Below are 23,014 nucleotides of genomic sequence, written 5' to 3'. Positions count from 1 at the left end.
CCCATTTGAGATTTGTTTACCTCTTTATGTTTATTATTTAAGCACCTTTTTCACATAATACATTGCAGCTGACTTCAATGCTGCTTGTTGTTCCTGTTGTCTTTATAGATGTAAATTTCTGTCAATTTTCTATTATATAAAAAGTTGAAATCTATATTTAGTTGACACCTCATTTTTTAACACATTTTGGTAATTAAATTCTTGACCATTTAGAAAGCATTACTATAGGACATTATAAATATTTTTAGGCTACATTATGTCTGCTGAGAATGCTTAAAAGAGAAAAGTAGAGGCAAATATAATAATAGTCAATTCAGATGTTCAAAGCTTCTTTCTGAAAAAAAATAAGGGAACTTTATGCAAGGTACTTTGGATATTCTTTACTAATTCTACTGCTGAGAAAAACACTTTGTGAAGGTTACTCAGGTCTTGCAGAACTAGAAAATCACAGAGAGTTCATACGTCATAAAATAAAATCCATCTATCCAAGCCTTTTATGAAAGGCTAGAGACTGTGGATATTGATGTTTTTGATAGATGTAATGCTCCCAAACCAGCTCATCCCAAAATGACTTCTCAGACTGAGACTTTATATAAACAAGAGGTTCCCCCAGGGTTTAGACTTTCAAGTGGGTGATTAACTGACAAAGCTAAAAAATCCAATTTCTTAATACAAAAGAACTATAAGTTTCAAATTAATGAAGCAATCATTGCCTTAGAGGACTTTTAACATTGCACCAGGTTTTCAACCAAGAAACACTCTGATAAATCTTGTGATACCTTCTCCACTACTCATTTGAGCATAGGCACTAGATTTTGGGGTTTTTTTATAGACTTCAGTAAATACAAGTGTACCCCTGTTTGAAGAACTAAAAGGTATTGTTGGAAAGGGTCCTACTCAAAATTATGAATGTATTTTTATCTTGTTAGCGTTCCTCAAATTCTCCTTCTATCTTTATTTTTACCCACATTGGCTACAAAATTTTGACAAGATGCCTAGATACCCAGTTGAATGATAATATCCCCAGTGAGACTGGACATGTAAAAAGGTGGCTTTAGGGTTTTTTTTGTTCTTTTGGTTGGTCAGGTTTTTTTTTGTGTGTGAGTGTGATCTTATGGAAATGAAAAGGTTATTCTGTGCTATTATAATGGGTCAGTAAGTTGTCCAAGTGTTGTTTATTAAGTAGTCAGTGAAGAACACTTTGTACATGACCTTTCTGTGCACAAAAATTAAAAAAGGGCAACAAAAATGCATAGAGACAAGAAGATTCAAGTAAAAATGGATTGCATTGCCTAAATTCACTTTGTTCAAAAAGGAAACATATAGATGATATGTATAGATAGAAAACATATAAATATATGTATAATTTTAAAATGGATGGTAAGTTCACTGTTATAGTTATATATAAAGATACCACTAGAGAGGAGGATTAGAAGAAAGCACTCAAACATCACTGGCCTTGGGTTAAGGGTGGAGAGAGGGACAGAAAATTGCCAATCTTTTCTTAAAATACTCCTCTGTAATTTCAAACACCTCCGCTAAAAAAAAAAATTAATGAAGACAAATATAATTGTTGACTTTCATATTATGTAAACACTTCTTTAAAAGATAAAGCAGTGCCTAGGTGTTCTTTTCAAATCAAGAGTGTGATTTTTAATTTATTTTTTTTCCAACACATTTCAGTTTGTCCCTACCTTTCCCTCTGACTTGTTTTGAAAGAAAAGATTTCCTACTCTCAAGGCCAGAAAATAGTTTTGCTGTATTTACCATTTCTTTGTTCAGTTACTTGTAAGGAAAGTACCACAATATAAAACATGGATCATTGTGCAACTTCACACCAGTGTTTTACATCTTCATTTCAATCCCATTTCATTCTGATTGGAAAAGAATACCCAATATCGTTGGTTCTGTGTCAGGTTTTGAGGCCAACATGAAGACAGTTAACAAATCCAGATTTCTGTACTAAAAACCAGTTCCTTTTTTCTAAGGCTTTCACTGAATGCACAAATGGAAGGTACTGTTTGTACGAACATTCCTGTTTGTTCCAGTTCAAATAGGAATTGACAGTGTTGTGACGACTCATTAGTATTTAAAAAAAGCTTAAATTCTGCAATGTTAGGGACGTATGCAATAGAGAAAAATGTGCAATATTAGAAGTGTACATGTTTGCCAGGTGTTTTAGCATGTCAAACTTAAGCACCCCTTTCAAAATGTTGGGTAAGAGAAGAAACTCTGTCTGGGTCTGCAGATGTGGGCAGGTTTCAGTAGGATAAACTGTGGGGAATTCACACTTTTCTGTGCCTTGGGACAGTGAAAGAAAGCTGTTTCAGGGTTTCAGCTTTGGACAATGAAGGTACTAAGGCAATTATGAAAGAATACCCAATATGCTCTAAAGTTAAGATTCCTTTCCTTTTTTTTTTTTTTTTTTTTTTTTTTTTTTTGGTGTAGTTTTTTTCCCAGCTGATAATCTCAGAAGGTATCAAATTCTAACATAGAAAATAGGGGAGAGACAAGCCTGCTGTTTCTAGGCTGTCTTAGCTTACAACAAGGTTATAATAGGAAGGGAGTGCTGCTTACCATGTCCTGCAATATTCATTGCCACTTCTAGGAGATCAGTGAAGGACAGATAACAGTAAATATCATTTTGCATGGCAGGTAGGGAACTTCCAGAATTAGTTGCTACAGGAGGTATAGTTGATGGACATCATAAGCAGATTCCACAAGATACTAGAGGCATTCATAGGCACAGGTCTAAATAACAAGTGGATACAAAAGAGAGCAAAAGATGTGGCCTGCAGCACCCCTGGCAGGATGATTGCTGTTGCTGGCAGAGTGCAGGAGGAATGGACAGCAGAAAATGGATGTACTCCCATGCTTCCCTGAAACAGCCATCCTGCTGCTGCTGACCACGGCAGCGTGGTGGCCTGGCTGCACAGGCACGTCTCATGTTCTTAGCTCACTTCTGCCTAACCAGTGAATTGTGTAGACCAAGTGTCTCAAAGCTTCCCAGCAGTGCAGGCAGAATTTAATTCTGTGGTGTGGTGTGACAGAATTGCTGCTTTAGGCAGTGGTGAGGTGGAGGGAGCGCTGTGCCCGGCCACCAGGATGTGTTGGCTCTGGGCCTGCTGCCCAGGATTTGCTCTGCTGCTGCCACAAATACAGCACAGGATGGCTGAATATTCACTCTGGATTAGCAGCTTCCCCAACACCCAGAGAATGCAGATCTGCCTCTCTCTAAGCCCTGGCTTTTCTGCCACACATCATTTTGCAACCACAGCTAAGTGCTCGGTATAAGACTAGAGTTGGTGTATTATTATGTGACAGAGCTCCTTGAATAATTTATATCTATGCCTCCATTTCATACTTATTTGTTATCCTATAGGTTTTCCCCTAGGATATGCCATCTAGTTTCAATTTAAAACCTAAGTTCCATAAATTACAGCTGCACAGAAGTTGCTTTAACACACCATTTATGCAGGTAATAGTGCACATTGTAGCAGAAGTGTTTCAGAGTCCCCACTCCTGGGATTGCAGAGCCACAGTAAGCTGGTAAATGGGAAACAATGCGGAGTTGGCCGGAAAATTGAACAAATCCACCTTAAAATATCACAGCAAATCACACCTTTATGCTGGGAACTCTGCAGGGCAATGTTTCTACACCAGCACAGACATGTGGATTCCCTGCTTGCATTAAACAGGAAGAAAGTGCGTACATTGTGTACCACGTGTGTGTGGATACCAGTTCATAAAAATGAGCTTTGGAAGAGGATTAAGACATATTTATGGTAAGGCGTAAATAAGGCCCATCACACTATCAGCTCTTAATCCATGCTTTCATTCTCTGAGCATATGATTTTCTGGAAAAAAATGAAAAATTGGGAGTGTAGCCAGTCTAAGTACTAAGTTCAACAAGACTTTAACAGGGTGTCATCCAAAATATTACTAAAATCTGTGTAAATTTATTATATTTCAGAATAAATATTTTTCTTTAAAGACTACTTTGAATTTTATAGAAGTGCATTTCAGAAAAAATTCCATTTACATGAGTTGCCTAACTCAAAATCATGTCATTACAGCCATTAGAACTATTTTTCTTTTTATGAGGCCACACTTTGGCTAAACGTTTCTCCTTAAGTATTTAGGCTTCATTCTTCTTCTTAGCACTTATTATATGTAATAGGCCTTAAACACCTGCTTCAAATTAGTGAAATTAAGTGTTTCTGGAGTGCTACTAGGTACTAACCTGGCAACTGCTAATTTTATAAAAACAGTGTATTATATTTTGCTTTATTACTGAGTCACACAACTGACATGTTTGGATAGAGATTGATATGTGGCTTTGTAAAAGGGCCTGAGATGCTCTGTCTGCTCCTTACATAGACAAGATTCAGTAAACCAACCTTTCATTCCCAGTTACAGTCCTGTCTTCTTGGTGATTTCCCTCATGTAAATTTGGAAATATACCTTGTTACATGCAAGTAGAGGCTGTGTGCCCGTAATAAATACATCCTGCTGGCTGCTAAGCAGATCTCATGGGCTGTGGAGCTTCTTGAGAGTCTCTAGGAAGGAGTTAGGTATGCCTTGCCTGAGGGAAGGTGTATGTGAACTTTCAGGACTGCCAGTTCCTTTCTTTGTGGTGCCCTTACCTTGCCTGGGGGGTTACCACCACCAGGGCATTGCCTTTGGTCTGTTTGATGTCAGTGCATCAGGCAAAAGAGGAAAGGTTTCACAAGAGGAGAAAATCCAGGATGTCAAGTTAAATCTTACATTGCTTGTGACGTGAAACAAGGAATTATTTAAGGGAAGGATGTAGAAAAGGTGGGAAAAGGGGATGGACTGTGACACAATGCAGCAAGAGAAACAAGTTTAGGTTGTGTGTAACGTGCTGCTTTGGGATGGATACACCTGGTTCAGGAAAACCACTCAGTGCATTCAAGTTCACTCGTGATATGAATGGCCTAAGTAATTTAAGAATCCATTTTCAAACCACTTACACCCACATCATCCTATTTGCACTTACCTTGCCAAGCACCTGTGGGCCCTGAAACCTCATAAGAACTATTTTTTTATTTAGGACAGATCTTAGCCTGTTGCAGTACCATTCTGCTTCCTTTTTTATTGATCTTCTTTCTTATTTCTCTGCTTGTTCTTTCACTTTCTTTAGCAGTTCACATCCAGGATGGTAAGGTTGTAACAGTGACAGTTCATTAGATCCAGTAATTCAAATATTCTTGGGGTGGTAGGTGACTATTTATGAGTTGCTGATGGTGTTATTTCTGATGTACATGTTGCATGTATGTGTTTCATGTGTCTAAATAAATGCCACACTTTGATCCAACAGGCCAGAACCAGTACTGTGGACAAAGGATGGTGGAGAACTACCAGATCCAGAGAGAATGGTTGTCAATGGCAGAGTTCTAAGCATCAGCTTCCTAAACAAAACAGACAATGGCACATATCGATGTGAAGCAAAAAATCCCATTGGCCGGAACAGCACAGAATATGTCCTGATAGTACATGGTGAGTGTGCTCTCCTTGGTGCATTCCATGCATATTTAACATTTCCAGCTGATACAATCAGGTTCTTATGGTCATGATGGAAAGAATAGCAAGAAAAATTGGATGTGTAATTGCACTTTTATTGATGCTATGACCTAGCTGTGGGGAATGTGTTGTCTTTCTTTTATTGGCGTGCCTCTCTTCTTACAGTTTAAACAAATGTATTCACTTCTGCTGTGAACTTTTTGCTAAGTAAGCACCTGTAAAAATGTTTTGCAGTGTGTGGGTACTGTTTCATAAATACTTGCCTCAGGCCCAGCTCAGATAAAGCTGGTTACAAAAGGTTGTATGAAGAGAAATAAGAGACAGATGTATGCTTGAGGTTTTCTGCTTAGCTTCTTATAGACCACCAAAGACAGGACATCGGATACTTCACACAAGTTAGATCCTACTACTGAGAAAATTTGGCTCATACAACTTAGCTGATGTCACCAGGCCCATCATTACAGTCAGACCTCAAAAGTGTGTAATGTCCTAAATGCATTATACTACTTCCAATAAAATGGAAGAATAGCAAAGTTCACATTAAATTACAATTGATTTGGGTTTTTTTCCTTAATAAACAATATGTGTCATGTGAAAAAACTGCCTTCCTTGAAAGGATTCCATGATCATGAAATAGATTGATATAACTCAGCTGTAGGGGAAACTATAATATAAAATTAGCTTTTGCCTTTAATACAGTCTGGCAATTCAGATCTAGGAGCCTCAAAACACAATGTTCTCTTATCACAGGTAATTCCTGGAAGGTTGCCATTTCCATATTTTGAATTTTAATATTAGAGAATATAGAGGCAGAACCTCCACTTTAGTTCATGATGGTACTTTTTTCCTTCTTTTTTTTAATGCAATTTCTTATAACTATGACAAAATGAAAAAATCAAATGCAAATTTTAGTCTTTAAATAGACAAGAGAATTATGTAGATTTTATTTGCTCATGATGAACTCAGTTACAACAAGAATACATTTTCTTGGTGGTTTTAAGGTATCAGAAACATTTTTCACTACAGATTTACCCTCCTCTAGGTATTTGGCATAAAACTTCTAGTAAGTGCTGCTTTCAGTAATGAGATATTTATTGGCACTGTTGATGAAACATCATTTATCAAAAGAAACACTTAGGTTACTTTTCATTTTTCTTAAAGTTCACCATTAGTTTATGTAGGATTAGTGACACAAAAAAGGAGGAGATCTTTGGGTGAGGAACACAGAGCCTGTACTGCTGCGTGAGTATTTCTGTGTTAAAGACAAACAGAAAAACTAAACCCTCTAACCTCTATTTACATTGTCTGCTACAAGAAGAGGAAAAGAAAAAATGTCTTTTGCATCCCAGAGGCAGTGGTATGGTGGTTGTTGGCTGCAGGCACAAAGTACTCTGCCTTTGATGAGGTAACGGCTTCTGCACTTACCATGTGTTGAAACTTCTGTCGTTTGTGTTTTCTGCCCAATTTATTTATGTCATTATTTCTGAAAATATGGCTTTTTATAATGGGGGATCTTTTTCCATCAGCAGTGACTCTCCAATAGAACTCTATCAAAGAATATTTCATCGTTCCCAGTCTTGCACTGTGGTGTGTCCCCTGGCGATCTGATTATCTTGCATCAACTTCTTGGCAGTCTGTAAAATCATTCATTATCAGGGAGGCATTTTGTTATGTTTGGCAGCACATTAGGCATGTTATCAGGTTTAACTTGCTCATTGCTGACCTTTTCTGTTATGAGTACCTGAGTTTTCCTAATTGCATTTCTGCAATTCCAGCACTGGAACTAGAGAAGGTAAATGTCAGGTGCATCCCAGCTTTCTGAAACAATCAGAGTTCTGTGACAGAGCATGAGATGATGTTTAGTACTTAACAACTTACTGGGGTTCAGAGTTGTGAGGTTAATTTTAAGCAAAAAGGAGACTGACACAATTATTTTATCAAGAGTAGCACAGTCCGTTGTATAGATAAATTTAAGCAGCCTTACCCCTTCTTTAGCTCATTACATTCATGAATGTCTCTAGTGAGCCATAATCCTCCTAAAATTATACAATATTTTTCCTCTCTCTCTCTGGGGGCTAGAAAACCTACTTTTTATCATTTTCTGAGATGCATCCTTCTATTTAATAGAGGATGTATTTTTTATCTTCCTAAATATATCTGGAAGCATCCTTTGATTTCTCATCCCTTCCCCTGTGCTTAACGTGTTGACGTAATTTTTTTGTCCTACTCCTTTGTTAGAGCTCATTAATCATATGACTTCTTACCTTAAAATATCAGGTTTCTAAGACAAGGTACATGCCAGATTTCCCACGGGAGCTTGTGTGAGGAAGCAGGGGACATCAGTGGAAGGTATCCTCTGCAGAGGCAGGGAAGGGCAACATGATTCACAGCTTTCCTTTTCTTATATGTACTGTGATTTCCATACATTTTATTCCTTTTTTTCCACTTAAACAGATATTTATCTCTTTCTGTGTGTTAATGGTGCAAGAGCTTCATCTGGCTTCTCTCTTTTATTTTTGTCTCCCCCTAAGAAATCCTCCTTTCAGTGATAATCTACTAATTCTCTTGATTCTTTAAGTTATCTTTCTAACTCAGAGAAGGTTTAGGCAGCTTTAGAGTAGAGAGAACATTGACCAAAAATGGAAAATATAGTTTATCTTAATTAGATATTAAGTGTAAGCAAAGTATTTATACATATTAATATACATACCAAGCAAAGAGTGTCTCATGCCTTTAACTGGACTGATCTAAACACAAAATTATACAGAAGAGTAGTATTTTTTCCACTGTGAGTGGTGATGATGAGGTAATACTGTTTTGATGTTAACTGATGGAAGAGAAAATAAATATTGCTGTGAGCAGATGAATGGAAATCTGTCCAATAAAATTAGTATCTGACAACATAAAAATTATTTTTAGAATTTTTTTTTGTATAATTAAAGAAACCAGACTTCAGAGAAATTGAATCTATTTGAATAAGGTTAAAGGCTTGGGCTATTAAATATGCTCATGCTGCTTTGCCGAATCAATGTGACTGCTAATTTCCTTTTTCTTAACATTTATTGTTAATAATAAATGTCAAAAAGTACTCTGTGAAGCAGAAAGGTGGGTACAAAGTCAGAGTTTATAGGCAGAAGCACAAAGGCAAGACATGTCGTTTGCTCAAGCATTTGTTTCATGCAGTAACAAAGGCAGAAGCTTTAATGCCTGTAGCTGTTGTCATTTCTGTATTCTAATTGGCAAGCTTAGTGCTTTAGAAGTGCACATTCTGTCTGGATATATTACACCCCTTCTTTGGTAATGGGCCCCAGGCAATTTTCACTCTCTTCCAATTTATTAAGAATTTTTGTTTACCTTTGTCCAAATACTAGTCATTAATCACCAGCAAACAGAGCAAACTGTCAAACTCGTGTTGCTCAACTCAAAAACATAGACTCTGCTTGCAGAGCTCCAGTAATAACTGCAGTGATCTAGCTGGAGTGGAGGAAGGAGGTGCTCCATCATAATCAACCTGAGAACACAGCTGCTGTGTTTGGAGGAATAGTTCAGCACCTCTGGGTGCCACTGCCAAAGACTCAGTTCAGCACTGCCTTAGAGTGAGTGACAGAAGTCCACATCATGGAGAAACCTCCTTATGCAAACAGCAGCAGTTGGTCATTTGCAGCCCTATTTGAAACAGAGCACCTTGGTGAAATATCCTGATATGCCAATCTACAGCCAGACATTAAAGTAATTGAAATATTCAGAGCTATAATGTGTTGTGCAGCAATTATATGGAAGAGCAGTGTGGAAATGAACACGAATCAGCAGCTGTGGATGGTCAAGGGAGTTATTGCCCAAATTTTAACTAGGAAAGCATTTGAGCCAGCAGCTTAGGATCTCTGAGGAATAAAAAGTGGCATGACATATTCCTTTGTCTTCAGCCTCTCAGTTTTATATTTTTTTCTTGGGCAAGCAATATTTTGCAAATAAAAGCAACTGAAGTTGCAACCTCATTAGATCTCCTACAATGTGTAAGACCAGGAGTCCCACTGCACCTTTCCTAACTACAGCATTATTTATAGTCCACCTGCTTGTCCAGTCCCATTTCAAAACATTGTCATCTTAGCTTCCACAGCAACCTGTGGCAACAAGATTCTGAATTTAGTTATGTGCTTTGAGGGAAAAGTATCCTCTTTTGTTTGTTTAAGCCTGGTGCTTGATCTCTTCTCTTTCCAACCTTACAAATTATTTGGCCTCTATTGCTGTTTGTGCTGGAAGTTTGGATTTAAAATTATATTTGCTACTTCCCTTTAATAGATTCTCAAGTATTTCCACATTGATCTCTACTTCTCATTAATTGTGATCTTAAACTGCATTTCATGCAATTCTCTCCCATGTATCCATTCTCCTTCTTTCATGGTCTTTTTTTTTTCTCCCCTTTTTCTTCATTTTTGGTCTAGTTCTAAATCTCTGTGACTGACTGTTCTCCATATCTGGAACATCACTATGCCAAATCTGCACCAGACACCTTAGTTTATTAAATCCTACCTCTAAATATATTTATAGGTATTCACCTTCTGTGCCCAACAATAATTCCAGCACCATGCGCTTGTACATCTGTATAAGTTTGGATTGTTTTTTATTTTTTTGTTTTTAATTGGTGCAAACTCTGTGGAATCCAATACACATGAAATTAAACAAACTCTTCTACCTCTATCTGTTATAGATTATTTTGTCTTTTTCAGTTCATTTTCCAGCAATCAGGTTTTTTATTCTATTTCATTTCTGTTTTGATGTCCTCACAGGGGGCCTTCTCTTTCCTTTATTTCTTGAACTCACTTGTGCATGTCTCTCTGTAAAGGTAGAAACTGAATAGAGCAGAAAATTGAAAAAACCTGAGGAGGTGAGGATATATCCTGCTTTCTTTCAAAATTAAGCTTAATGAATAGGCAATAGATCTTTCAGTTTGCAAATATTTTCACTACAGACCTCTGGTAAATCTTGCACAGTGTTTTTGGACACTTTATAAACCTTTATAAACGTGTAACAAAAGCCACATAAAATTTTTGGGAAGGAAAAGAAGCAGCATCCTTGTGAAGCAGCACACTCATTAGTAATCTTGGCTGCTCTGTGTTTTGGTGTAAAGGTCCTACAAGTTGAGGTGACTTGACTTTTTTTAAAGTTTCCTCCTTTAAAGTTTTCTGGCTTGAAGTGCCTCATTTACACGCACACACCTCAGGCTTTCTTTGCCTATGGGAACATTTTGCCTTTATGTGAACAAAGCTTGGGCTTCACAAAAAGAGAATTGAGCAGAGCCATGGTGTGATGTAACAATAATAACACTTATAGCTGAAATTATGGGGGGATTTGGTGAATAACCCCAACATTGCCCTTACAGCAATCAGGCATATCAAGAATATGAGACTCAGAAGACTTCTTAGGACTTAATTAGAAATTCACTGTATGTGACTATGTGTGCCTTTTAGTTTTGAGATTCTTCTTTTTTGGTATCTTTGTTTGTATTAAAAGAAAGAAGTCTCAGTACTGAGTCCTTAACACAAAGGTGAAAAGTTTTTACTATTCCCATTTTATATGAACTAAAAATAAATTTAAAAGTGCAGAAGATAACTTGCAGAAAAAAGGAGCCTGGGCTTTCAGTTGGAAAATAAATAAATAAAAGCATGCTCCTGAGTGCTTGTTCAGTCTCAAAACCCTCCCTTTCCCCAAACTGTCTTCTTCAAAGCTTAGCCCTTCAAATTGTGGTGAAATACTCTAATTTTACATTAATGTTGTAAATGACATTAAGGCATTAAATCATTACCACAACATTAAAGCTGACTTCTCCAGCTGACTTTTGATTGGGCTAGAAGAGGTGGTCCAGACTTTAAAGCACAATGCAGATGAATTTCCTGCAGTCAGGTGAATTAAGAAATTGTGCAATTGAGCTTTTGTTATTGGGCTGAAGAAGAATAGTGTATAGTTGACATTTTCAGGTATGAGAAGTCTGTGGAGAAACTTGTGGTGGAGTTGTTGGCTTAATTTTATGGATGAATTGTCCAGCTATTATCCCTGAACACTCTCAAGGCAGCTACTTTGAAATTGCTTTTTGTTGATAAATACTTGAATAGTGGGGTGTATGGTTGAGCTGTATGAACTGATCTTTCTTCATTTATGGTGACTTTAGAAAAATAAGATACAAATTTCTTTTCCAGATAAGCTTAAAAGTATTTTGGAAAGGTCAAGAAAATAACATTCCAAACCACACTAATAGTTTTGAGGAATATGTTTGGCACTTCTAGATTTTTACATTAAAATACTGTTTCTCATTAAAGAAAACTTTTAAAATGAAGTGATTTTTTATAACACATATGAGATTTTTTTTAATTTCATATTGGATTAATCATTGAAATTGAATGCAGAGTACTTCAGCAGCAGGAAAACTCTCCCCAAGCCCTTTCACAATGGAATAATAACAATGTATACAATGTAGCAATATAACCTTTAACAATATATTCTAATATGTAAAGGTCCTTCCTATTTGAATACATATTGTATGTGATCTAAATGGTTTTGGATAATACTTTAATAAGACATAACTCTTGAAAATGTTTGATTTTCTCTGTGCACATGAAATGTGATATGATAGTTCTAATGGAATTTCTGGAAAGGAAAAGATTGTGCGGATATACCAAATATGTCACTCTTGCTCTTTTGACTGTTTTAACTGACATTCAGTACTGTTGAGTTTATTATCACTGATTTGCTGTAGTGGCAAAGATTGCTCTCTAATTTTTCACCCTTTGCTATTGCTTATACCTCCAACTTTACTGAACTTTACTTCAATTTACCCTTTTTTTTCTTTGAGATGCCAGCTTGTAAAATTACGATGTCTATGAACATCATATGCAATATTAATGAAGAAAATATTAACTCAATGATATCGCTTGAGACTGATGATAAAGTTATAATCTAACAGTTGCTAATTATCTTTTTCCATCTAGACCATTTATTATTCAGGAAACTCAAACCATAAAGACAATATTGAAGTGACTTAGTGATTTTTTCTAAATTGAAGCCTTTCCTGCACCATGAGGTGGTGGAATGCAGATGAGGGTGTCCTGTCCTTGTCTTTCTCACATGGTGCTTCCATTACTTACCTTTCTTTGAGAATAGGTTCCTCAGTGTTCACTCCATCCAGGAAAGAAAATAGAACATGACCTAAGTGATATTGCTTACACTGGTCATACCAGGTGATACATCAGAACTGTGCTTTTCTCCAACTGAGATTGTGAATCCTCTTGGAGATAGATGGGAATGCCTTGGAGGCTGAGAGGGGTAGGGAAAAGCTTCTGCAAATATGCATTTCTCTTAGTGAGTTTTGGGAACTTTCATATCTGAGCCTTCTTGATCACATATGAAGATGAGCATGGAGGCTTAGATAGAAGAAGTTAGCTTATCTCAAACCATTAATATTTCTAACACCCATAACTTTATATTAATAATTATTAGTACTTACTATTTTATTTTTTATACTTAATTTTTATTTATTAATTGTTTGATGAATTTTTCTGGAGTTTATCTTAGCCTGCATTTCTATGCTATATTAAAAAAATAAATAAAATGTTTCTTACATCAATTAACATTTTTCTTAGAGCAAGCAAGGTATTTCTCCACTTGGTTTCAGTATTTAATTCTTTCAGTATTGAAACTGATGAGAATTTGAAATATCCCTAAACCCTCAAACTCAAAAATCTTCCTCACATCACTCTTCACAGCATAGGTTCAATCTACATATGTGCTGGGACCTAAGGTGTCTTTAGCCCCTCCTCTATGCTGCAATCACAATTTTTTTTTCTAGCTCTCACTGCTTGAATTCTTGATGCAATATAATAAAATTCTCTTAGCTTTGTAATTAAACTCACTTTTTTTATTGCTGAATCCTATCACAGACTTTCTGCATTGGATCTAACTCTGACTAGTTATGCCTTAACATGAATCACTTTGCTTTGTCTCAGAGATTCCAGAGTGTTTTGGCAGCTTTCACAAAAGCTTGTGGCATCAATCTTTCTCTATGATTCCCACAGAAAGGGGAGCAGACAGCAAAAATAACCAGGAGGACAGTAAGGGTGTATCTCAAAACCATCCTCATGTTCAAGGAGACAAAAAAAAGGCAAAAAAACTATTACTACCAAAGCTGATGAAACTTGGAATCTACCATATGAGGATGTCCCAAAATGTCCTGACTTCTTTCACCAGGCTGTGGTTCCCTCACGAGCGCTGAGAAAGTTCTAACCCCATGTGAAGGAACTTTCCCAACAGGTGCTTGGGAAGAGGTGTCCAGATGTGTGGTGTAAGCTGATATGTCATTTGTGACAGACACCCCAAGAGTTTTCAGTCAGGACCCTTTGTTTTCCCTCCTCTGGTATCCACACTGCTTGTTTATTCCCTTGAAGAAAAAAAAAATGTTTTCCTTGGTAAACTCATGCCTGAGGCAGCTTTATCTTCCAGCTGAAACTGCCCTTATTAATCCTCATGGCAAGTGTAGAAACAAACAAATCAAAGGAGAGGAGGAAGGACAGAAGAAAGTTTGGCAGGGAAAAACTCACGGAGTGGGCAAAGTGTTTATTCTTCAGATATCACTGTGGGTCATTGCACCAGTGGATTTATTTTTCCCCCTGGTTTTGTAGTTTATATTTTCTGCAGGTTTCCCAACCTTTGATTGGTGGGAAGCAGGGAGGATTGAGGGATGCTGACGTGTTGAAGTGCCTGATGGAGGAGAGCTCTGGGTGGCTTTCACCATTTTGGAGCAGGAATTGAAATCTCTTTGCACTGCTTTGTGTATCACTTTGTTTAAACATAAATTAGCAGATATGATCAAGTATTCTTTATTAAAAAAACCTGTTATTTCCACTGGTGAGCTATCCTGCTTGATGGCATGATTGTTAAGGTACTAAATGTCTGCCACCCTGAAGGGAAGCTGGGTAATTTGAACAAAATTGAGTCTTGACAATATTTCATGGATCCCACCATTCACAGTTATGTGTTGCATAAAACCAAAGAATCACAGTAGGAATTCAACTACATGTACAGAACTCCTTTGAGGACAAAAAACCCCAAACCCCCAAAAAACAGAGCAAAAAGATGGACAGCTGGAAAGATAGAGCCTTATTTTCTCAGGTAGTGTACTTTGGTGATAGGAATGTGAGAATTAAGTGTATTAGTCAGAGACAGTGCAATGAAGTGCAAAAATCTATGTTTTAGTTTGCACAGTGCCAGTCACTTTCCCAAGGTGATTTTCAATAAGATACAGCAATCCCACTGTGATAAAGTGTTTCAGATTAGTGTTGGACCCTTTGATTTTATTTTGAAATAAACTTATTTAAAATAAATTATAGTCCCTGTTATCTCCCTTTACTAACCTTAGAATTATTGCCATGAGTTTGGAGTTGTTAAAGCAACTTCAGTGATCTGCCCTGAATTTCTCAGAGAAACGAAAGTAGCAACTGTAATAAAATAGAGATCAGCAGTCTGTTTATCTCCATATAGTTTCAACACGCCCTATAAGGACATCTTGGAAAATTCTCTGTACTTTCTTTCTTCTCAGTGCAATGAAGTCTGTCTTTTGAAATTATTTTTTGTGTGTGTGTGTGTGTGTGTGTGCAGAAAGAGTCAAGTGTCATTCTGAGAAAGCTGTCATCTTTGTTCAAGGCTGCTGGGTGTCTGAATTTGTATTGTGCATTAGCTTTTCCTTATAGGTTTTCAAGGGCCAGCTGCTGGTACTTTATTTCATTTAATTTTGAAAACTCCTATTTTATGGCTTGGGAAAACAAGGAAATATGGCTTGTCTGCTTACTTAAAAAGAATAAAAATGAGCATCACAGCCTTAATGTGATTTTTAAGCAGTGGCAATGGGCTTAGAACACCATATTAATAGTGATAGAATGGTGTGTTTCTGGGGAAAATTGTGCTGGCTTTATTCATACAAGATGTTTTGTGGCTTTTGTGGTAACATTTTGTCCTGAATGCAGTGAAATTTGCACTGCAGGTATAAGGACAACTGCTTTTTTAAATGCAATTTTGTTTTCTTTTGAGGTTTTGATTTTCTGGGCTTTTTTTAGTAGAGTATTAAAATGAGCCTCAGGAGATCTGTTCTGAACTCCCCTGTCAGGCTCAGAAGTCTGTAAAATATAAGACATTCCACTTAATTCTCCTGTGTTCATCTCCCCAGCTGTGAAATGGGAATACTGCTGTTTTTCCTAAATTTGATCTGTACTGCCCAGAAGATGATCTTACAAGTCTTCAAGGCAGAGGTCTATTCTTTACTGTTTCTGTATTTGTTAGTGTAGAGCTGTGAACAAAATTGAGACATATATATTTATATATACATGTATTTTTATAAGTAAGGTATGTTTATTTGAGGCTGTGGTCTCAAAAAATGCTCTAAAACTTTTCTTATTTATTTATTTAAAGTGTTGAATTACCAAATTCAGGCAAGTTGCATAAGGTTCAGTGCAGTATTTGTAGCTACTTTAATGAGAATGGTGATCTTTTATACAATACAGATTGACTCCTTTAAAACAGCAGGCTTTGTTATTATTACTACTATTGAACTGGAAAGGACTTTTTTTAACTGCTGACAAAACTTGTGCTAAGTTAGGGGGAAAAAATTAGGTTTTACAGTGCTCCAGGAGTAAACTTGTATGTATTATATTCATGTAACTCCAGAACATCGAAGCTCAATGTTTGTGTTGAATACTTGGTTTAATTTGTCCTTAGAGGTAAATCTTGCACTAATAACCATTAATAAAGTAAAACTTAGAGGGCTTGAAAACAGATTCTTCAGTAATAAATAATTTTTCTACTTGAGAATTTCAATTTTTCCTGCAGTAAAATAATTTTCAAGGCGTAATTATTGAAATAATTAGCTATTATTTTGTTAAATTTATCATTATTTAGAAGACTCTGTGCGTCACCTGGTTTTAGCACAACTAGAAATTAAGAAATGAGGCATTACAGCTTATTAGCTTCCTACAGTCCAAATGCTGCAGATAACTTATTCCCCACCAAAACTGAGCAGCAATAGGTAAATATATTGTGAGACAGTACATTATGTCACATTTTATTCTTCTGCTTCCCTGGGAGAAGGGACAGGGAGCTTTTTAAATGGCTGGGCTGGTGACAAACAATGAGTGTGATGGGTAGTGAAATGGGAGCGTGTTCCAGCATCTCCAGGCCTTCATTGCAAACTTCTCTCTCTGTTCCAAGGGAGCTGCAGCCAGAGTGCTTTTGCTGATAGCAAATTCAGTGGAGTGCTGTGGGGAGCAAAACGATCCCTAAAGTAATCACTGAGGGCTTCAAAGGCCAGACCCGACATTTGGAGAGCTATGAGCCACCAGTGCAGCTCTCAGATGTTCAGGTTAGATGCTTTCCTGTGAAATGCTCAGTTCAGGTTTCCTGGGTCCCTCTGTGCAGCTCCACCAGCTGTGAGTGCAGCAGAGTGCTCCAGTCTCCAGGTGACAGAGCCAAATTTGTGGCAACATCTGGTGCTGTGCAGAAAGGTCATGTCTTAATATCCATTAAAAAAAAAAAAAAACCAAAAAGCCCAACAAAAGACCTTTCTTTCAGTGTTTATTGTTACTCTTAGAATTTTTAGCAAGCACCCACAAGCATAATAAAGCACATAGTCCCAGTGTCTACTAAATCCTGGATTCTGATTGTGCAAGAGAAGTGTGGGCGCTGCCTCTACTCAGCATATTCTGCTTGTTAGGGTGATGCCTTGTGAAGGCTGACCTAGAATAGAGACTAGATGGGGTTAAAGAATAAAGTAGGTATTTATTAAAAGGCCTCCATGGATACATCTTGGGCAATAGAGGAGCCTGGCCAGGGCTACACCAAAGATGAACCCAAAATGCACAACCAGTCATGAGGTCTCTCTCTTTTATAAGTTCTGGTCCATTTGCATGTTGGAGTTAATTGTTCAGTTACAGCTTAGCTTATGAAGTCCTATCCTTTTTGTTTTTCTGCTTCAGTCCACTGCTGTTTATGCTCTTGGGCCTGAAGTTTGGATCATTTGTCCTTGGTCCCCAGCTAGAGAAGGAATTGTTTTGTCTCCCTGCTCTGTGAAGAGAGCTCACCATCCCCTCATATGAAGTGTAAAACTACACTCTAAAGCAGTACAGAATCTGAAAAATATAAAAGCTAAAACCTAAGGCATTAAGGGTGCCCACAGAAGGTGGCAGAGGTGGGTTTTACCTAAATATCCTAAATACCCCTCCTGCCTTCCTGGCCCAGGGCCCCACAGCTCTGCTGAGAGCTGACCTGGATCTGGGCAGATGCACCTTGAGGGAGGAGAGAAGTCAATGCCAGTCACTGCTCTCAGCCCTACAAGCTTGTCCTCCCTTGCCATGCCTTCCTACCACACTGAGGTACTTCCATCCCCCTGCTTCTTCCTTCTCACCTGCCTGAGATCCACAGCTGTTTTCTTTCTGGCAGCTCTCACATCTGTCCTGAGCCTGACCTGGCTTTACTTGTGGAAAATCAACCTTTCACACACCTGTGGTCTTTGTGAGTGCTGCTGTTGCTCTGGTGCACAAAATAAATGAGATATTCGCTACAGGAGTTCTTTCTAGACAATTTAGGGCCGCTAACTTCTTCATATTTCAGTGTCAAATGAGATGGCATAATCAGAAATAACTTGCTACTACACCTTGTTTTTTCATATTCATCACATTTTTTTATTTTTTCATAAGCAATTGTGGTCAGAGCGTGTGCTGTAAAAGGTGCCACAGTGTGATATCAGGCCTTCATTATAAGTGATTTGGGATGACACCATACTGCCAGTACTAAATACTAATATTAAAATGTGCTTTGTTCATCTGAGTTGTGTTCTTAACTTTCTAAGGGCAGAATTTGGGCCAGGGTTGGGCAGATCTGAAGTTTTTGCTTGGCTCTTTGAGAAGAGAAGGACACAGGCTTTTTTTGCTCTATTTTTTAATACTTCATCCTTCTTCATTTGCTACTGAAACCTATTGCTTTTGAAATAGGGGAAAAAAACCTAAGAAACAAACCACAAATGAACTAGCAAGCTACAAAACTTTCTATAAGATTAGAAAATTATTGTTCTTTCTAGTTAGTCCAACTGTGTGTCTTGCAATATGAACTCATCCACTCGAAGATTTTATTGGTATAACTAAAGATATAGATCTACATGGAGCTTTTGTTAAAAGGGTTTGGATATTGTTAATGACATCTGATTTGCGAGCAAAAATGTCAAGCACATAATTGCCATTTCAGAGTTTCATAAATCTGAATCAATTAGTAAAAAGAACCCCTTGACCTCGTGTCCATGAGCATTCATGATCATCCAGTCTAAGTGCTAAGGAGCTATTGGCACATGATGTTCAAGCTGAGTGATCCTTTTGTTCAATCCCATTTTCTTGAAGCAAGGTAAATGCAGCTCCCTTTGAATTTAAAACCTTGCTAAATTATTTAGTGCTACATATCACAGACTGATTAAATTTTTCACAGAGTAGTGAGATTGTTTCCCAGGTAGGTCATCACTCAGTTCAGTTTACCACTTAAAATTTCTTTCATTCTCAGTCAAAATACAGCAAGGACCATCCATCATTATCACTCTGTCCTTTAATTTTTCTGTCAGCTTTTGTCAGGCTTGAAACAAAAGCCTTTACATTTTTATCAGCTGCAGCTATTGTTGTCTGATTTGTGCTCAGTCATGTCAAAATATCGGTTGTGTTTTTACCAAAAAAGTCAAATATTTTCAATAGGTCAGATCTATCTTTCACATAAGCCCACTAAACCAAACAGAACCATTTCTCATTTCTTTGGAAATGGAGAGTAAAAATGCTCAGGGCCAAATTGGCAGGGAGAGTAAATTATCCAGACTCTCTGCACTTAAATGGATGGATGTCTTCTGCCTTAGCAAGGAGAACACGGCATCAATTCAAGCAAGAAGGAGAAGCAAACAGGAAATTTTGAGCAGATGGGGCTCAACACTGCTTTGAGCTGATCTGGTCCAACACTGCCCTGCCACTCCTAAGCAATTTGCATCTGTGCCTCTGCTAAAGAGCAGCTTGAACACCAAGCCCAGTTTGCCTGTTCCTCCTTTTTCCACCATCCTTTTTCCAAGCCTTCAGGGTACCTGCTGGCTGCTTTCCCCTGGCTCCTGCCTGTGGTGTGTCAGCAGCAGCAGTGCCACAAGGAACACCTTTGCAGAACTTTGCTCTCTGCAGCAGCTCTGACATGATGCCAGGTCTTCACTGAAATGAGGGTTCTTGGCTGAGTGTTTGCAGCTGAGCTCAAACCTCCCTGTGCCACCAGAGAGACGTCAGGAGCCCATCTCTCCTACTGAGTGTCCAGTTCAAGCCTCACCTGTATAACCTGTGGAACAGAAGTGGTGAAGAGTCCATGGGAGTCCCTTGGCATGAAGGTCAGCCCCTTTTCTATTTCCAACAGCTTTTATGGAAACAATTAGTTCTCCATGAGTTGTTTGCATTTCAGAGCTAGCAAGATGATGAAGTTAATACCAACTTAATTACATTATTGGATTTTTTGACTGAATATCTGTCTGTCAACAAACATCCAGTTTAGAAGTGAGGTTTCAAAATTAATGGAGACAATTATTGCTTGACTTCTAGATCTCCTGAGCATGGCTTTTCTATCTTCTTTGGTTCCCCATCTGCAAAATATAGCTATTTTCTGCTTCACAGGAGGCTAAGGATTAATACCTTAGTATTATTGAAATAGCAATCTGGCACAGTGATTTGGGTATGGCTACTTGAATTAAAAAGTTCCGCTCTGCAAGGTCTCTTGGTCATAATGATCCTTGGTATTTAGTGGCATGAGAGGCATAAAAAAATAATTCATTTTCAGCTGAACATTGTGTACAACTAGATTCAGAAATTGCAAGACAAGGAAGTGGAAATTAGTTTCACTCCAGCACAGATTTCTTGGGCAGAAATCTGCAAATCCATTCTGTTAAGATCCTCCCTGATGGAAAGTTTAAGAGGACAAATCTACATTGTCCCTATGATGGCATGTTCTGAGCAGCTGCCATTAGGGAGCTCTGGGTGACAACGTGTGTCTTGCTAGTGAAAGAAGTTAGGTTTGCCTTGCATTAAAAAAAAAAATACCAAAGTCCTGCAGGACTAGAAATAGGTCAAATTGTAATTCTCTTTTCTGGCGTGACATGGAGCAGCACACGCTCTGTGAAGCACAGTGACCCTTATGGCTTAAACAGAAGCATATGCTGTTAAGTATAATTTTTTTTATCTGCAGTCCTTGTATTTTTGGGAACTTCCAAACCCATTTACCTCCCACACCTGCAATGCATGATGAGAGACTGAGGAACCCTGGACGTTGCTTCCAGTTTATTTTTTGAATTGCATATTCTGTATTCTCTTGTGCAAAAGCCTTTTCAAGGCAAAGTTTTCACAAGAATCCATATATCCTGGAAGAACTGATAGGAGTCATTCTGTCAGACTCAGCAGGTGCCTTACACACAGGTCTTTTCAACATGGGGATCATTTCAGAATGCTTGGATCTGGGCTGTCCAAAGAAGGATTTAAGGATGAGATGATCCAGGCATTCCAAAAAGTGTTGTCTGGAGAGCTCTGAGTTATTTGGTTACTTTGCACATTCCTGTTGCAGGCTCTCATGTTGTTAATGGAGCATTCCACTGGGCAGAGCCTTGAACATAAACTGGTACAAACCAAACCTTTCTGGAGTCCAGAACAGACATCAGTTTCATTGCCTGGGCAATGTGATGCTCCTCAGACTGCTGATTCCTGGTTTCTCCTCATGCTAGGGTCTTTAGGAGCAAGTCCTGGTATTGCTGTGAGCAAAGTAGACAGACTGCAGTAGTTTGCACAGTGAAATTCACCTCACTCTGCAAAGAAAGAAAGCAAATGCTATCCCTTGTTTTTGCATCCCGTTTGAGAAAACATATTTTCTTTGAGGCTTCTGCCAGGCTTCCATTTTGATGTTTGGCATCAGAGTTTATGACTTTCATCAGAAAACTAATATCTGCACAAGTTTTCATTATTCTTAATCTGATGAGATCCCATGTGTATTAAAACACTGAAATATCCTAGTTCATGGTAGCTAGAATGCTTCCTAGGTAGCCTTTCATTTAAAATAAGAAATCTTGTTTGAAATTCTTTAATCTCAAGAGAAACCAGAAAGTTCTAAGTTAACAAGTGATTCATGTAAGCTATTATTTGGTAAAATAGGTAAACAGCATGCTTGCAGATTGGATAGCTCTGTCATAAAACCATAACTTGTCATTGCAGTCTTAAGTAATTGGTATTTAAGAAAGATAATGAATGGAACCATGAGTCACACTAATTAGTTTTACGTACAAGAATGATGTATACAGCTTTCCTAATAAGCAAGGTTTTGCTCTCCTTATGAAGTAGGTGGGGTTTTTTTCTCTTTGATTTAATTTTTAACAGATGCCTATCAGGGAAGGAGTTTCCCTTTATGAGAAGAAATTGCATAGATCAGTACATGTGACATGTATCTTTTTAACATGTTAATTTATTTCTAATGCTTGTTTTACTCAGTTCTATTTCATTATTGTGGTACTCACACTCCAGGTAAAATTATCATTATTCCTGGTGATTAATATGGCAACAACTGTGAGGGTTTTGAAAAGCCTGTTCTAATTTTTCTGTCTGGAGAATATTTTATACTGGCAATTAGATTAAATATCAGTGTACATTAGATTAAAAATCAGTGTAGAGATGAAAGATGTGTCTTTGTTTTCTGATAGCTTCAGAAGTAGAACGTCATACAGGTATAGATTCCAGAGAGCACAGTGGTATTTTTTATCAAAACTAGAGGAATACAGAAAATAGTAGGTGACTTACAGAGTAACTAACAAGGAGACTCCTAAATTTGGACAATAATCTGTCATCCAGCATGGAAATAAGGTAAGCATGTTACTTTGAAGCCTTAAGAAAGTATGCAATGCTGAACTCGAGGTTTCTGCATCTGAAGTGTGTTCTGTAGGGCCCAATACTGAAAAGCTCTGAGCTACTTCAGCTTCCATTGATTTCAGTCTGAATTGATGGTACTCAGGGACCAATTGCATTTCTTTCCAAAGCAAGGGAAGACAGATTGTGGGTCAGACTTTTGCTCTTTTATTGCAGTGAATAGCACCCTTCAGAAATATTTTCAGTGAAATCAGTATGGAATGGGTTACTCACCATCAACTGCTGAGAAAAGAGTCCTTCCCTTTCAAACCTGCCATATAAATAATCTGAAAAATGTCAGATGCTTAGGTCTTCTCAGAAGTGCTTTTCTCTACTTCTCTTCAGAGCTTTTGTTTTTTGTTCTTTAAAACCTGCAATCACCTTATAGGCAAAGTGCTATTGATCTTTATTGCTTTTGTCAGTGTAATCAAAATATTTTCTATGTGTACATCTGGTTATGATCTGATCTGTACTGGAGCATTCTGCATCAGGTGTTG

The 23,014-nt window shown here is 37.7% G+C and overlaps 1 protein-coding gene across 2 annotated transcripts in view; it reads left to right on the top strand.

Annotated features, from left to right (window-relative positions):
• The window catches only part of CADM2 (cell adhesion molecule 2), a 115,037-nt gene that overhangs the window by 40,882 nt on the left and 51,141 nt on the right, over positions 1-23,014 (top strand). For both annotated transcript variants that reach the window (XM_005422370.2, XM_005422371.2), the window contains exon 5: positions 5,342-5,520. In XM_005422370.2, the coding sequence (XP_005422427.1) occupies positions 5,342-5,520 (179 nt within the window). The remainder of the gene's footprint in view (positions 1-5,341; positions 5,521-23,014) is intronic.

Source organism: Geospiza fortis, unplaced genomic scaffold (assembly GCF_000277835.1).
Source record: "Geospiza fortis unplaced genomic scaffold, GeoFor_1.0 scaffold72, whole genome shotgun sequence".
Taxonomy (NCBI): domain Eukaryota; kingdom Metazoa; phylum Chordata; class Aves; order Passeriformes; family Thraupidae; genus Geospiza; species Geospiza fortis.
This window is presented reverse-complemented; position numbering and strand designations above follow the sequence as displayed.